This window comes from Stegodyphus dumicola, chromosome 2, assembly GCF_044657685.1.
Source record: "Stegodyphus dumicola isolate Sdum_Otavi_A_Nest chromosome 2, ASM4465768v1".
In the NCBI taxonomy this organism is placed as follows: domain Eukaryota; kingdom Metazoa; phylum Arthropoda; class Arachnida; order Araneae; family Eresidae; genus Stegodyphus; species Stegodyphus dumicola.
Window position 1 is genome coordinate 214017709 of NC_140769.1, and position 17649 is coordinate 214035357.

The 17649-nt window shown below is 35.0% G+C and overlaps 1 protein-coding gene across 1 annotated transcript in view; it reads left to right on the plus strand.

Moving 5' to 3' along the window:
• The window catches only part of LOC118201732 (uncharacterized), a 29408-nt gene extending 12986 nt beyond the window's left edge, over nt 1-16422 (plus strand). Inside the window, exons 3-5 of the mRNA XM_035373882.2 lie at nt 2580-2654; nt 4176-4523; nt 14151-16422. Coding sequence (XP_035229773.1) covers nt 2580-2654; nt 4176-4523; nt 14151-14459 — 732 coding nt within the window. The 3' untranslated portion in view covers nt 14460-16422. The remainder of the gene's footprint in view (nt 1-2579; nt 2655-4175; nt 4524-14150) is intronic.
• Nucleotides 16423-17649: the final 1227 nt, after the last annotated feature.

A 17649-nucleotide genomic window follows, 5' to 3' on the forward strand; every position in this document is an offset into this window, starting at 1 on the left:
GCCACCTATGCACTAGGCATATTAAGTATCGCCGGACCTTGCTTCTTGCTAAACTTCCGCTCCGCGTGAAATTCCAAGGAAGAACACCCCGCAGGCAGTTTGAAGGTTGCTCATCCCTCTTCCCTTATCACCAACCACTCGAAAGGATTTCAGCTCGCCGTATATTTTGAGTGCCTCGTGCTGCGTGGACATTTTATGCTTACAAAAATCCGTACCTTCTCGGGAATTCGAGCCCGAGCCCTTCGGTATATGATAGTCAATGTCATGAATCACTGTCAGTAAGTCACTCGTTATCCCATCTGGACTGCATTTCGCAAAACCACAGCCGGATTAAGAGTATCAGATACCCAAACTGCAAGACCAGGATAAAGTTTCAAATTTCACCCTTTCTTTGACGACATAAAGAAAGGCTGCTTTACGGTTTGTCGAGCAAAAATTTTCTGCTGTGCTTCCTTCCGCCTTGGTGTCCTTGACGCGGGCTTATATTGCTTAATGCTTATGTTTATGCTTTACTTTCACTACAGGCATCAACTTCTTAGAGTTTAAACCTGATCATTCTAACTTGCCATACGGCCATTCACGGTTGTAGAAAAATTTAGAGCGCTATCACGCCTCTCACCCAAAGGCGAAAATAAGAGTCTGAGAGATCAGGCAATCAGAGCTTTGAGGTGGCAAATCAAGGTGGCGTAAACTAACATATAGCAAAAATTTCAATTTTTAAGTCATGAAAATCATCTGAGTCCTGACTGAAGAACATAAAACTGTTTAGTAAGAGATTCGAAAGAATAATATCTAAGTCTTGAGAATTCAGGGTATGAGTATCACGTTGACCGGTACTAGCCAATACGGTTGGATCCCCAGTGGTAGGCGTGGTGAGTTCAATTATTTACACTATTTACACTTTGTACAAATAACACTAAAAGTCTTTGCCTGTCTAGGCACTAAGTCCATATTCTTAGCAGTAAAAACAAACACACATTCACAAACACGAAATAAATCTTGGTTAAATACTTGGATAACTACTAGGATTAAATGCTTGATTAACTACTTGAATAAAATGAGATAAGTTATTGCTTAATGTTTAAAGAAGTCCTAATAAGAGCTACTAATATTCAGAAAGTTGCATTTGAAGATATCTGAATATTTTTGGGGTTTAGCTTTTTACTTTAGAGAGCTGTAAATCAGAGAGGCCCAGAAAACTTTTCGAAAAGGAATCAAGAAATGTATGTACATTATTGTAATGAAATCAACGGCTATTAATGGGACAGTTTTCCAATGAATAGCCAGAAACATGAAATGTCTTCAATGGTAGGAAAGTAAGAGACATTTTCAGCATTTACTACAAGTCTTTATGATTCCCGCAGATTATGTACGTATAATAAATAATAAATAATTCATATGTTTATTCTTATTCTAACAGATAATAACATAATATCAACAGCTTATAAATTTAGTATTTGCTTGTGATTTTATGAATTTGTGTACTGTTCTGCATTATTGTTAAGTACTCATTTATTTAGTCACTTCTAGGTCAATGTGTGTATATTCATAGCTTAATTTGTAAAATATTTGTTTGTGACCTCTTATTAGGGATGTTTGTATTTAATTCTTATATTATTTTGTAGAGCTTTTAACTCGAATTCGAATGGCGAGGGAATTATGAAAATACCTCAGAGAAAGCCTTAGAAATGGTTGGAACCGCTCTAGTGATCGTTGGCGACTGTGTCCTCAAATTAACGATATTTGAAAATTACTTGCGATAGTCAGAAAGTTCCCAAAACATGCGTTTTACAACCAGTATCCAGTAAAGAGCGAATCTTGTAGAAGCATCCAGTAATGCCTTTCTTCCTCCATGCGCAGTAGTGTAATTGAGAGGGTGGGTACAGCTATTAGTTTATGAGTTCAAACCTTAGATTATTTTACAGTAATACGATGCTTAGTTTATTACTTTACTGCCTAAGCAATTTCACAATTTGCAATATTCGCTTGATGTTAAGAAGAGGTACTGCTAATTTCTTAACTTCTGCAGTTACTTTATACCTTTCTAGTTTCTTTAACCAAGAAATAAGATATTATAACTGTATGGACAAATCAACACAAAATGGTTTTGACTATAACTTGTACTACATTAAGTGATAATGTTCAAATAAAGAACTGCTCATAGAGGCATTAAATTCACAGTTAGGCTATCTGCTTCTTATTAGTTTCCAAAAGAAAAAATTACAGTTTAAAGAAAAACACCTAGACTGAATTTCACAAATAACTGTATTGTAACGTCACTTAGACAGAAGCTCAAAACCCACAAAGTATTTCCTCTTCAACAAAATCTAGTAACTAAGCGTAATAACCACGAACAGAGTGAATCTTCTACTTTGTAGGAGCATGAGTTGTTATCACCTGTAAACTTAATTACGTGTCACTTAAGTTTGCATAATCTTCTAGTTGTAAAATAGCCGAACAGAAGGTATGCAACTTGAAGCTTAATCGTTAGTAAAATTTATGTACAATTATCACATTATTAGCAACTGGAAGATTAGTTTCTTTTTGTTATTAACAGTCTTTCCTCCCCCCCCCTCTAGGAATATCTCGATTTCTTTGGTAAGGATTTGACACCCATTGATAAGCGCCATATTGGTGCTGGAATATCTTCTAAAGTAAGATTTTCATAAATTTCATCTTCTGTATTAAATTACGTATTTAAAAAATTTATTTATGTGTAATTTATCACATCTTAATTATATTACATATTCATTTAACGTCCTCAGTATTTCAATAAGCTAATATATTAGTTTTGGTGATACATTGTGGGTACAATGTTTAGAAAGAAGTACACTAGTGCAAATATTAAATAAAATAAAATAAAATTTAAACACAGAAAATATGTATCGATTAAAAAAAAGAATTATATTCTCGAAACGTGTATATGCTTTCAAGAATTATAAAAGTGCTTAGAATTTTGGTTCAGTGAAACGCTGTATTAAGAAATAATCACAAGGCAGATATATTCGGCGTGGTATGGATCTAGAAAATCTCATAATGTCTTCCAGTGGAAGATTCTGCCATAATTTGAGTTCTTAAAGTTACTTTTGACATAAAGTTAACAATCAGAGATTTCTAGAGATATAATTTAAATATTTTCCATTGCCTAACTCTCATTAATAACTCTCATACGCAGTAAGTAACTCACAGAACTATGAATTCGGTCTGAATGAAATTTTTAGGTCTTTAAAATTTTATTACCTTGATATTATGTCAGTAGGCAAAATCATGAGCTTGGAAATTAATAACGAAGACATGAAAGAGTTACCAGAAGACCAATAAAATGAGCTCAATAAGGGAGAACTGGAACTGAAGCAACTATAAATGTCGATTGTGGAGGAAGTGTCTTCAAAGGCAAAGGAAGAAAAGGTAGATGATCCTAGTTCTTTGATTCGCAAAATTTGTGCTAAATGGAATAAAGGGAAAGGTTTTATGTAACGATATTAATGATTTTTATTATTCTATTTATTAATCCAAATGGGCAATTTGCCCTGAAAGACTATTAATTCCGTTTTGGCATTTTCGTTGATTCACTACAAGCGTTGTTTCACTTTTCAAATTGTTGCCACCAAATATTATCGTTCTGTATTATATATAAAGAAATTAATGAAGAATCTGCATAAATGTATGTTGTTTCTCACACTGTGATAAGACAACGGTACCTAGAGCCATCAAATTTTGAATAACGTAATCCTCCTGTGAATATGGGCAACTGGAAGCCCAAATTCGAAATTTGTTTTATTATCGATTTTCATATTTTGTAAAACTTTACCGAATTTTTAAGTAACAAACTCGAAGATTGCAAAACGAGCAATGGCAACACCGTACGGGGGTGACATTTTTATCTCCAGCGCGCGAAACTGTGTACCAAAAATTCTAAAGCTATGCTCTTTTTACATAATTTTGTGATATTGCTGTTGAAGTGAATTCTATGGTTTACCTGTGAAGAACATGATACTATTTAATAAATAATGTAACACACAAAATGTTTAAAAAAAAAAAAAAAAAAGCGCCCCTTTGGACGTAATTTAAAATCTGAAACTTTTCAGAATTTTTTTTTTTGTGTGTGTGTGGGGGGGGGGGGTTGGAGATATTGGACGTCCGAATTTCTAGCATTGTACTGTATTTCTTTACAGGGTCCTCCTGATGGGCAGCCTGAACCTTACCAGATTGGCGATGGCATCATTCCTCCATTCAGAGGTGAATCCGTTTCCAAACAAGCACATCAACCACAACCTCCAATCAGACAGCTTCCAGCTTATAAACCTCCAGAAGATAAACCTCCGATGTTACTAGGACCGGAAATGATGGAAGTTGAATCATATTCCAGTTGGTCGCACAGACCTTTCCCTCTGGAACTAGCTCGAAGAACTCGCCCCGAAATTCCAAATTGGGTCTTGAACATGAAAAAGCCATTGAGGTACGAATCACGGTTTGACCTAACCAGTAGTTATCAAGCAGATTATTGTGGCCCAAAGACAAAGGTAATTTGTACGTTTACTTTGTATTGTTAAATTAAGTGCACTTTCTTCATATATACTTCTAATACAGTGGTTTTCTAACTTTTTTTTCCCCATGCGCCCCTTTCACTATTGCTAGAAGATCATCTCGCCTCCTTTCCAAACCTTGAAAATTGCATATATATGTTTATTCGCATTTAGATTTTTCTAACGTATATCATAAATTAGACAACAAAAAATACAGAAAAATGTTGGTAAATACCAAAATATGAATGAAAGTAGTTTATTTCAGCTCATAAACTAAAATTAAATACTTAACAGCTAGATGAAAGGCTTCCGCATTCCCGCTCCTGAAACTATGAATCCCCTATAGAAGGGAATTATCCTCTCCCGCCTTGGTTGAGAACCCCTGTGCAGCATCATAAAGCCATATGGCTTTATAAACAAAGGCTGGTTACAAATCGCCTACATCGTACTAAAAACACAAGTTTGGTTTTGGTTTATTATATTATGTCAGAGCATTCGAAGGCTATCTGACTAAGGATAGAGATACCTTGTGGAAGATTTTCTGAGAAAACTGACTGATATATTTGTTACGCATGGGGAAAACCATGAAAACGTCCATGCATCCAGTCTGTTCGCAGGGATTCGAACCCATGGCTGAACTAGCAGTGTTCGGCGACTTTATCGCTCAGCCGCTGGTGGGCGCGCTAAAATCACAAAGCAGCAATTTTGACATTATGAATGTCCTTAATGGAGTCTATCTAGAATTTCTAGAATATTAAAGTTAAGCTAAACCCCGGTTAATGACGTTATGTTACCCTATCGTGCGATTTCCATGATGAAACACTTGTCAAAACGTACACAAATTTTGTACGTGTACAAATTTTGTGTACGTTTTGACAAGTGTTTCATCATGGAAATACACGTTCAACAAACGTGTATTTCCATGATGAAACGTTCAACAGCGTGTACAAAATTTTGGGACTACACGTTCATAGAAAATCGATAGTTTAAGAAAACATTCTTACTTTGTAGCCTTCATTATACGATTTTTGCAAGTTTATAAAGCGTTTGAAGCGTTCCTTGATTCCTTCCTAGGACCCATCTCTCGGAATACTAATTTCTGGTTACAATTTCTGAATATTAATATAAATTCTTTTAAATAATATTTAAAATAGTAATATCAGACAATTTCACTTTAGGGACGAAACTGCAGTCATCAGATGCCAAAAATTATGAATGGGTAGTTGGAAATGGTGGCACGTTTCTTTGCTAGAAACTGCTTGGTAAGGATAGAAGAGTGATGGCACGTTATCGTGCAAAAGAAACCAGTTAATTGATTGTGCTTTTACTGGTTAAAAGCGCTGACTTCTGTTCATGACTTTATGCTTTTATAAAATATGAAGTTCACCATCAGCCCGTCAGGAACAAATTCCTTGTGAATTATACATTTCCAGTTTAAAAATTCCGGTCCTCGAGATTTCTTAAACTGAAGTTTCTGTGATTATAGCGAGGCTTTTCCAAACCAAGTAAATGATTGCCATTTTACTTCCGGATTATTAGCAAAATGCCAAGTTACATTACTAGTCAGAGTTTGTTTAAAAAAATTCGGATTAACCTCTGCCATTTAAATCAAATCATAACATGCAGAAAACCTTTCTGTTCTCTAGTCAATGAGGTCTACCGCCGATCCTTATCCCAGTATGAAGCACTGTACTGTCTCGCACCGGTGACTGTCAAACCATAGACCACTAGTATCCAAAGACCTTGACGAATTTGTCCTTCGATTCAATTGCATTTTAAGAGATTAGTTGACTGACAGGTTAATACATCCCTCGTTAGGTTCTGGAATAGCTTTCGAGTGTTTTGTTGTGTAGAGACATTAGGTTAATTGGAAAAGCCGGAGAGATGAAAAATATGCAACGCCTTCGCCGGGAATCGAATCGCGGACTTCTCAATTACGCGCTGAGTGTGCAGACCACTACACTACGAAGACGGGAAAAATACCTTATATTTGTAATAAATAACTTAAATAAATTAAAACTAAATAATACACAGTACAGTATAACTTCAGATAGATTCACACCAGTTATTCAGATTGATTTCTTTCTTTCGTTCTGTGCCACGCAATATTACGCTTGTTGATAATTTGTCGCGGGATTTTTATTCAAGTAATATAAAAAAAAGACAGTACAAAACATATTTTTTAAGGATGGGATAACTGAATCTTCGAGTCCCACGAATCTTTGAAAATATTCGAAATTTCAAAATTCGGATCTTGTGCCCCGTTTTCGTCACTGAGAGCTTTCAAATCCTACCCTAAGAAACTTATAAACATTTCAACTGAAATTTTTTGGAAAGTTTAGTTTTATTGATGCCCAGAGTGTTTTTTTTTTTTTTTAAGAACTTAAATGTTGCAATTGGCATGGATTGGATTTGGGTTCTCAGTATCAGTTCTTTTGAGCAGTGGTTCCCAAAATTTTTTTTGACTCGCGAAATCCTTTAGGCTAATCGCATGTCTTATACGTTTCTGATATCTAAGAATAGTTTGGTGTAGGAAAAGTCATAGATAATAAGCGAATGTAAAGTAAAGGGATAAATAAACAGTTGTGCAATAACCATGAAATGAAATAAAATATTAAAAATTGACCATAACATCTCAATTCATTCTCAACGTAATAGTATTAAACGTTAGCGAAACGTAAAGATTTTTCCAAAGTGCAATAAATCACACATTTGTACTACAATAAATAAGTTACATTAATGAGAGCATCATTAAGGTTTTTACAATTAATTCGGTTCCTACAAGTTAATCGTTACATATGCAGTTCAATGAAAATTCATATTCGTTCATTACTTTATTAGTCTGCATCAGTAGACAGTTACAATTTAATTTTGCTATTATGTAAATAAAAGACACTGTAGGCCTAAATTAGGTCATAACATAAAAAAACGTAAAATTGTTTAAAATGAGATACCTGCAGTTGTATTTTTGTGCGCAGTTTTCAGTTAGGTTCAACTGCTGATAACTGCAGGTAAATGCCTTGTTCTGCATTAATGCGGATTCTGTATACTGTTTTGGTGCCTGTAAATAGGCGGAGAATCCTGCTTTAGAGGGATGTGTAGTTGAGAAAAACCGTAATATTAATTTCGGTTTCTCGGATAAGATTTTGAATTCATCTTGTATACAGCCAAAATTCCGATAGTGTCTGGTTTCGAAACGCGTTTTTCAGTTGGCTATGAGATATCAACTGTATGATGATCTCATATTTCGTTAAGCTGGGATAGACATACATTCAAAGTCATTCAAACACGTTTTCTTGAATTGTCAGAAAATGAAGTTCAAACGAGTCTTTCAGTAAGTTAACGCTGCTAGACGTATGTTTCAACGAAATCGTAACCCTACTCTTAGAGAGTTATATAAACAAAAATATCTTCACTTAAGGCATAGTTACAGCTTAAAGCTTCAGGATTCAAAGCTTAAGTCTTGGAGAGAATTCCTAATGAGTATAAATGAAAGGAATGTTTGGAAAAAAATATATACGAATGGTATAAAGAAAAATTTTATGAAAGGAATTGAAGTCAGTGGAATTTATCTCCCATCTGGTAATTGTACAAAGTCGCTTGAAGAAACTGCTAATGAGGTTCTTAACAGAAGCTTTCCCACGGACCATTTTAGCACGGATAATTCGTTTCATAGAATGATTAGAGCTGGAGCTTCGTTAAATTATGTTGCTAATCCAGATCCTCCATTTACTATGTCAGAAATTAATAGTGTTATAGAAAACCTTAAATGCAATAAAGCTCCTGGTCTTGATTCTATTTCAAACGAAATTTTGAAGCAAGTTCATAGAATGTTTCCGAATTTATTCTCCAAAATCTTCAATACTTGTCTGAGGCTTGGTTCATTTCCTCGTTGCTGGAAAACAGCGAATGTCGTTTTAATCCCTAAGAATAGTGGTCCTCGTATCCCGCATTTAGATAACTTGAGATGCATTAGTCTTCTTCCCAGTTTAGGAAAATGCCTAGAAAAGCTGTTTGTTAATAGAATTACCTGGTTCTTGCATAATAAAAAAATGCTAAATAAAGCACAGTTTGGTTTTACCCCTCATAAGAGTTGTGAAGATGCTCTTTTGTACTTAAAAGACATAGTGGACGAAGGTAAGAAGAGAAATTTACACACAGTTTTAGTGTTTCTTGATATCAAAGGTGCTTTCGACCACGCCTGGTGACCTGGGATACTTGTTTTTTTTAAGGAAAGCTGGTATTCCGTGTAATATTTACCACCTTATTAAAGATTTTCTGCATGATAGATCTACATTGCTCTCCCTTGGCCACGTTTCTTCCTCCCGCATTTTGGAGAGAGGTTGCTTTCAAGGCTCGGTTTCCGGTCCTTTATTGTGAAATTTAATTATGAATGATCTACTCAATAGACTCTCACATAGTCCGAGTTGTAAAACAATTGCTTTTGCTGATGATCTACTAATTTGCTTTCAAGAGAAGTGTCCATTACTCTCTTTAATACGGCTCAGAACAACCTTAATATTATTTCCAATTGGTCCAAAGAACAGAAATTGGAATTCAATCCTAATAAATCTAAAATTATGGTAATTAAAAGAAAGCATGTCAGCTATACAAACCAACAACTGTACTTGGATAATACCTTACTCGAAACGGTGAATGAAATTAAATATTTAGGCGTTATTCTTGATCATAAGTTTTGTTGGAAAAATCATATTATGTATTTATCCAATAAGTGTGAAAATATACTTAGAGGACTTAATCGTGTCTCTTGCAATACTTTTGGTTTAAAATCTAATGTTATTGATATGATTTATAAGCAGGGTATTGTCCCCTTTATTTGCTATGCTTCTAGAGTGTGGGGGAACAGCTTTAGAAAAGAAGATTAATTCCCGTATACTTCGCAGAATTCAAAGAAGAATTTTACTAAGAGTTGTGCGTGGCTACAGAACAATTAGCTATGAAGTCTGTTTCGCAATTTCAGGATTTCCTCCGATTGCCCTTCATGTTTTGAATGACAAAAAGTTTAAAGATGCCATCAGAAAATTTATGTTCGATACCAAGGTGTTGTTTGAAGATCTTCCTCATCCTGCCAATCGTTTGCCAATACAAACTATCATTTATGACAATTCTGTTGATGATAATTTCACTGTTGTGTGTTATACAGATGGCAGTAAAATTAATAATCGAGTTGGATTAACTTATGTCGTTTTTCCATCATGGTTCTGAACTGGAATATAAACTCTTTAGAATTCCCAATGAATGCAGTGTTTTCCAAGCCGAATTACTGTGCATCAGTGAGTCAATTAAGTGGATATCTAACAACCGTTCGCTAAGTGCTAAATTTCTTATTCGCACTGATTCTCTTTCATCCTTATATTCTCTTAGGAATATCTTCTCATATAATAAATTAATTGTCACCTCCCATGCTCTTCTTAAAGACCTTAATAATAAAGGTGTTGATGTTATCTTTTCTCACGTACGTGGCCACACTGGCAATCTAGGAAATGAAGAGGCTGATTGGTTGGCAAAACAAGCTACACATCTTCAAGTAATTACTCCAATGATACTTCCCAAGTCATTTTACAAGAACAAATGTAGGGATGATACAATACTCGAGTGGAATGAAATATACAGGAATTCTACTACTGCCTCTTTGACTAAACTTTACTTTCCCTTCATTCCTCACAGACTGAATAATAAACACTTTTTCTGCAATTTTGAAGTTACTCAATTTCTAACCGCACATGGTAAATTCAATTCATATCTGAAGAGATTTAGATTATCTAGTACAGACTTGTGTTCATGCAGTTTCGGGGGAGTGCAAAATGTCGAACATTTATTGTTCTATTGTTCAAAGCTCAAGGAAGGACGAAAGGAACTCATTTCTAAGTTAAACTCTGTGAATATTACATTTCCTCCCCCTCTTCACGTATTTGTCAACATAAAATGGCTTTCTCTTTCTTCTGTAAATTTATCTCTTACGTATCATCTGTTAATTTGTAAGTTTATTTTATTTTGTGTTGTGTTGTTGTATTTGTTTGTTTTTGCACAAGGATTTAAAATTTTCAATTAAAAAAAAAAAAAAAAAAAAAAAAAAAAAAAAAAAAAAAAAAACGAGTCTTTCAAAGCTTTGAGAGGCATCTAAATATATTTCTGTATTTCTTCTTAAATCTTGATGTTAATTTCTTGTAAAAAGGTTTTTATATGAGAGATGCAGTCATTGTTTTATGCCTAGTCTTCATCACTTTAAACCGAAACGTTTAGTTAAAAATGCTATCTGTTCATGCAGTTCAACAAAATATGTCAACGACTTTCCTCGAGACAACCACCTTACTTCAATCTGTAGCAAAGAGAGACTCGTAGGGTTTTCCCATATTCTTTGCATATTAATATATAGGGTCAGTGCAATTTTACACAGTTTATTATTTGATAATGACCTTTATTAATGAGCCCTAGCTCGCTACACAAATGAACGTTACAAAAATGAGCCTAAGAAATCAAGATTACCGCTATGAACATTCACTGTGAAGTGACTCCAATGCCAATGCCAATGATTATAAGTTACGGAGTGCCTATGGTTCAAAACCATGTACCTCCACATCAGAAAAATATATAAGTAGTGAGCAAAAATAGGAAAATATCGACTAGCCGTCTCTAATAGAGACGGCTATGAGATTGATAAGCTACGAGATTCCATGAATTCTCATAGGGTCGAGTGTGAACAAAAAGCTTTCCGAATGTGTAGGTTCAAGGAATAACAAATCACCGTCTATTAGAGAAGACATGAAATTGAGACTGGCGAAATTTCGCGTTCGAAAGGTACGTTCTGATTTTCGTCGTATTTTTTGTTTATTATTCCTTAATTTCATTAATTTTTTTATTTTCTTAGAGCAACTGAAGGGCCTAAGGGTTCCGCGAAGCACAGATTGAGAACAGCTGCTCTAGAGAAAATTCAGTTTTCCATGCTTAATATTCATGTGTGTTTACGCGTAAAATAATCCTCTTCTTTCTATACTTAAAATGGAGTTAAAAAAATTCTGAAAAACAATGGAGAGAATTTAAAGTAATTAGATATATATGTGTTTTTTGGCCACATTTTACCGCAAAGGAGCTTTAGGTACCAGTTTTAATTACATACTCTATTCATATCATCTTAATAAATACAAATTATTTTTAAATATTGTAATATTCTTAAATTTTTTTTCATCATACCTAAATTTCAAACTCTGATTTAATTAAAAAAATTTATGAAGTACATTAGGACCTCTTATCACGAACAAACAGATTTACGAATAAATTTTCTGAACAAAAAATGTCTTGTGTCAGACAAAGAAAGTATCTTGAGTTATGAACACTCAAATGGTTTTCAAAGATGTTTTAAAGTAAACTCTTGACACAGAATTAACACTCAGATACTTCTGGAAACATCATTTTAATATTTTCCATTGCTTAGCTGTCAGTAACAATACCTGACACTAAATGATTCACAGGACTATGAATTTGGCCTGGAGAAAATTAGGCCAGATTTTTTTGCATACAGAGACTTCGACGGCTTTGACACTGAGGCCTTTAAAAAAAAAAATCCAATATTATTCATCTATGTCACTACACAAATCTATGGGCTTGAAGTGAAGATCTTAGAGTTGTTAGGCCCAGCAGCAGCCGAGCGGTAAAGTCGCTGAACACTGGTAGTTCGGTTCGACGTTCGAATCCCGCGAACGGGCTGGCTGCATGGGCGTTTTCGTGGTTTTCCCCATGTGTAACGTGTATACGAACCAGTTTCCCTTAGAAAGTCCTCCACGAAGGCATCCCTCTCCTTAGGTAGATAGCCCTAGTGTGCTTTGCCGTAATCTCAATAAACCAAACCAAACCTTAGATTTGTTAAAAGACCATAAAAATGAGCTCAATAAGACAGAAACAGAACAACTTCAGAAGCAGCGCCAAAAGGCGACTATAGAGGAAATATCTTCATAGGCAAAGGGATCATAAACTTAGTTCTTTTTATCGAAATTTGTAAAAAATGGGGAAAGATACAAGGTTTCGTGTAATAGTTATTACCTTGATAAAGCAATAGAAAGCTAAAACTTTAGAGTACATCTTTTGAGCCAATAACCATTTCTCATTTTTGAATAATTTAAAATATAGACAACAAAGCACATTAAACAAATTTTAAGTAAAACGAAAGCCTACTCAGTTTCAGGCAAAAATCGAATGATACTGGAGATAAAAGGAGAGACGAATGCCTCAGACCATACTACTTACCTAATGTTTTTATAGAGGTCTTCATTCAAACAATAATGTCTCTTCCCTTTCTTTTCCTTATCGCTTTTCACTTATGCCATCCACTCTATTTGGTGCAGGTACGTAAATCTTTTTTCGTTTAGTTTATCTATTTGAAATTGCGTTTATCTTTTCTGACCCCCTTTAAAGATTTTAAAGGTGGCCAGAAATCAATCCCCATGGAAGAAAAATGGTTCGGTTTACGAACATTTCGTATGACGAACGGTTTGGTTTATTAAATTACGGCAAAGTACTCGAGGACTTTCTGCCTAAAGACAAGGGTGCCTTTGTGGAATATTTTATAACGGAAACTAGCTCGAATTCAATTTACACATGCAAAAAACCAAGAAAACGTCCATAAACCAGCCCTTGCCTGGAATCGAACCCAGGTCGAGCTACCAGTGTTCAGCGATGTTGCTGAGCAGATGACTAACGGCCCTCTGGAATGAATTACATTCCTAAACCTAGGTTTTACTGTTTTTCCTCCCTTCCTTTTTTTTCTTCTGATAAATTTTATCCGAAAAATTCGAGATTTGTCAGACACGAAAATCGACTCGAATTCGAGAACATTTAGAATTCGATCTAACACTTTTAAAAGAAGAACACTTTTAATTCGTTCTAACACTTTTTTCTTTTAAAAGAAAATATTAAAATTAGATATATATGTACGGCATGTAGACTGATGAACGATGTTTATTAAGTAACTAAATATTAAACGCTACCGAAAAAGCAGTTACGTACCAAAAACACAGACAAGAGGCAAAACACAACTAAAAGTTTATTAATACCACTTTTTATTCTTACATATAAAAATTTAACAAAATTTGTCCACCTTTAACTCACGGATCTTAGAAATACAATTGCTTAAATATACTCAGCATTATAAATAACATGAATGTCAGAACAACTCGATCCCAACTATCCGCGATTTCAATGCCTAAGCGCTAGTAAATGCGAGAAATCCCTCACCAAAACTAAATCGGCAAATGATGGATGGTTCACGACAATAAATTGCTTTCTATGCGCTGCTAAAGCTCTTCTTTTCTTTCTATATCATACATTCGTTTGCTATTTAAACTCCACCTAATTTTCATATCATTAAGAGCTGATAGAAGAAACGGAAGTTACAAGACAGGGATAGCACTGACGTAAAATAATGTGTCTTCTAACAAAACCGGATATTTGAAGTTCTGTTGCATCAACTTGTATACAATACAAGGCATACATATCATGCCTGATATCAAGACCAAGAACCTTTGTATGTTTTGCTGTAAAATAATTGATTGCTCATCATTCTAACTATTTAAGACTGCAGTTTTTTTTTTTTTTTCTCCCCTTTCCCAGACTAGAAAAATTTGTTTGGATTCTGAAAATGGTGGAAAAGTTGGCGCCGGAGGAGATATCGAAAGTAATATACAAACAAAGGGAAAGGCTTTAACCCACTCTTTTGGAGATTGCGTACAGTTAGGGGATCGCATGTGGAACCACATTCATTCTCTGCTTTTTCGCACAACAACTGGTAGCACCTACCTTCCTCCAAGCGTATTTGGTGGTTCATCTTGTCATCCATCCAAATCACGGTTTGAACGCATATGCCCTGCAAACACACTCGCTACAAAGACTTGCAAGATACACCAGAATCAAAAATTATAAGCTGTTGCAAGAGCTTAAATTTATAGAACTGCAAATGCATAATTAACACATTTATTAAATCTCTTATTAAAAGAAAAAGAAGTAAAAAGTATTTTTTTTCTTTCATTTTCCTAAATGATCGACACACATAAAAATGTGCATTAAATAAATTAGCCTAGTGTTACAAAATCGTTCGTGTATACGCATTAAAAATTACATAATACGCATTAAAAATTACATAGATCACACAGATCATCATTCGTGTAAAAGGCATGCGGCCTGTTGAAGTCTTTACCAGTCTATATTTCTGAGGTTCTTAATGGTATAAAGATAAAAAAAAAAAAAAAAAAAAAAAAAAAAAAAATCCGAGCAAGCGGAAAGTCTTAAAGCACTGGATGCGGGTCTCGGAAGAGAAAGAAGTACGACGCCATCTGTTGACTTTAGAATCAATTAAAAATTGGAACTTTGTGGCTATACCGGCCATCAGCAGAAAAACAATATCCTGCTCTTGCCAGTTCCTGATGTAGTCCCCTGACAGCGAAGAAATCTGAATAGAATTTTCTCTCCTGAAGGTGGAAATGTATGGTGAGAAAGAGAAAAAAGAAGCTCCTTGCTCCTGTGCTGGTACTTCTTAGATGGATTCCGTCGAGCAGAGGCTGGAGGAAGGAACTTCGGATGATTCGTGTAGAATAGCCAATTACTTCAGATGAGCACTTAAAATGTTCAGAAAATCCAAATTAAATTTGATGATAAAAAGGTCGTCAGAAACACTTGAGTAGAAAAAACCATTGTCACTGCGCATCTGGGTTGTTGGTTGAGATTGAGGCGACTTCTGATTGGTCGACGAGATCTGAACTCAAGAGATGGGCGGTGAAGGAGCCGAAACATTTGTCTTCAGCCAGGATTTCGTAGATAAGAATATCAGTGAAATTAGCGGGATTTTTGTTGATAATATTGTTGAAAAAGTTGTTGTTTATTCTGCTGAAGGCAGTCCTGAATAGTATCCATTTTCAAGTCGGAGTGGAGGGTCTTATTTCGAACATAGTAAGGAGCTTTTGTGATGATTCTTAGCACCTTATTTTGAAGCACTTGGAGTTTGCTAATCTCCAAGTGCTTCAAAATTTTCAACTTTTCAGATATGAGTCAAAAGTCCGTTTTTTGACATATATGAGCACTCCGCCACATCGGTGGTGAAGTCTGTCACTACGATAGGTGAAGTAATTGGCTATCCTTAACGAGTGCAAAGGGTTTGCATGGGTTTCTGTAATTAAGCAGATGTCCACGTCATTTTGCTGGATAAATTCTTGAAGTTCCGGTATCTTGGAGGTAATAACATTCTGCGCGTTCCAAAGCAGGATCTTAACAGGGGAACTTTGCCGAGAGATGTGATTAATAATGGTTGGGAGTAGCTGGCCTGACTCTGCCTTAGAGGGGGCAGGGAGTGATTTCGCTACATCAGGCAAACATAGAGATGGTTGCTGTGAGATTTTGAATTACAGCATTAGCTTCGTCGAGTTTTGTTTGGAGCTCACCGAGTTGTGAGAATGCAGCTTGTGGCGCCATCTGTGGGGGAGTAGCATTACTATTCTTGACTACTCTATCTACATATGATATGCCTTTTTGCACAAATTTATGAGCCTGGCTTGGGGTAGAACGAACAACCTTTAAAACTGGCTGTCCACAGTGGCAACACTTCGGTAGCACATCCTTGAGCTTGGTGCTGTCACGAGACTTATGCAGGTTGCACTTATGCAGACTTAATTTTTAATGACTTGGTGCAGTCATTAAAAATTACATAAGAACAGCTTCTTATATACATCTGCTGGATGTGCAGTTTCGATGCGCTGGTGATAGCGCTATTCATTTATTGGACACCAAATTTTAATCATTTGCATATTTGCTCAAAACTTTTATGAATATGAAATTTTAAAGGCATCGGATGATTCCTTTTTGATGCGTCGATTTTTTTTCGGGGGGGGGGGGAGGGGGGGTATAGTGCATAATCTCCAGAATACAATACCAAATATTGTAATATTACTAAGAATTTTCCTCACAACTACTGTTACACACTGGAAGAGGATGTTTTTCAAAATGCTAATCGATTAAGAAACAGCTAAGACTTAAAAACGGGTACCTTTTATTTAATCAATTTTAATGTACGCTATACATCACAAACATTGGAGTAATTAAACGTACTTCTAGAATGTCATGAACAATTTTTGTAACAGAAAAACAAGCAAAATAATACTTGAGAATATTGGAATTAAATTTTAATTTTTAAAAAATAGCGCTTTTTATTTATTTCCCTAACGTTTTATACCTTTTATTTTATTTATTTATTTATTGTGTTTGTGCACTGAGAGGGTGGCGAACAGATCACCCTGGGCAACAAAAGCTCTGGCTACACCGCTGACTAAATATCACTTATTGTGTTGGACAATCAATGGCATCTTAAAATTAGGGAAATATTAAAATTTGTATTAAAAATCCATTGCTAAGAATAGCAAAGAAGGCTAGAACGTTGACAGGAAATTAATATGAGCCTAATACATAAACTGAATTTCAGAAGCATATCAACACATTACTTCTGACAGTGTTAATGTAGATTAGTGTCAGGAACAACTGAGTGTCTGTGGTGACATTATTAGAATCAGTAGATAATAAATTGATTCCTTAAGGCAAAATCAATAAAAAGCGAGAAATAGATGAAACGTAATGTGTCCTGCAGGACCTTCAATCAAAATGTCAGTCATGTATGTAGAAGTCAGGGAGGTACTTTTCAATTTCAAAGACATTATTCATTGGCAATTCACCACACAAGATGCTACATTCAGAAGCGCTATTATCTACTTCTGATTGCTGTGTTATGGTTGTTTGAAGAAATCAGTTTGTAGTTCAAGTGCAGTTTGCAGTTCATAATTAGTTGGCAATAAATAAAAATAGATACACCAGTGTTTCCACACCCTTCTGATCTACTAGGTTTATTAAGTTGCACATTGTTGTATTTTGAAAGATGAAACCTTTTAAAGGGGAATATTTTTTAGGTGAAAATGCTGTGAACGTAGTTTTGAAAGATGCTAGAAATATTGCCATCAACAATCTATTTTAGAAATGATTTTGTTTTGCTTCTGCCATGAGTAGTGGCGTTCACAGCATTATTACTAATTGCACTTCTTAAAGCTTTTATCTAATTACATACATAACACACATA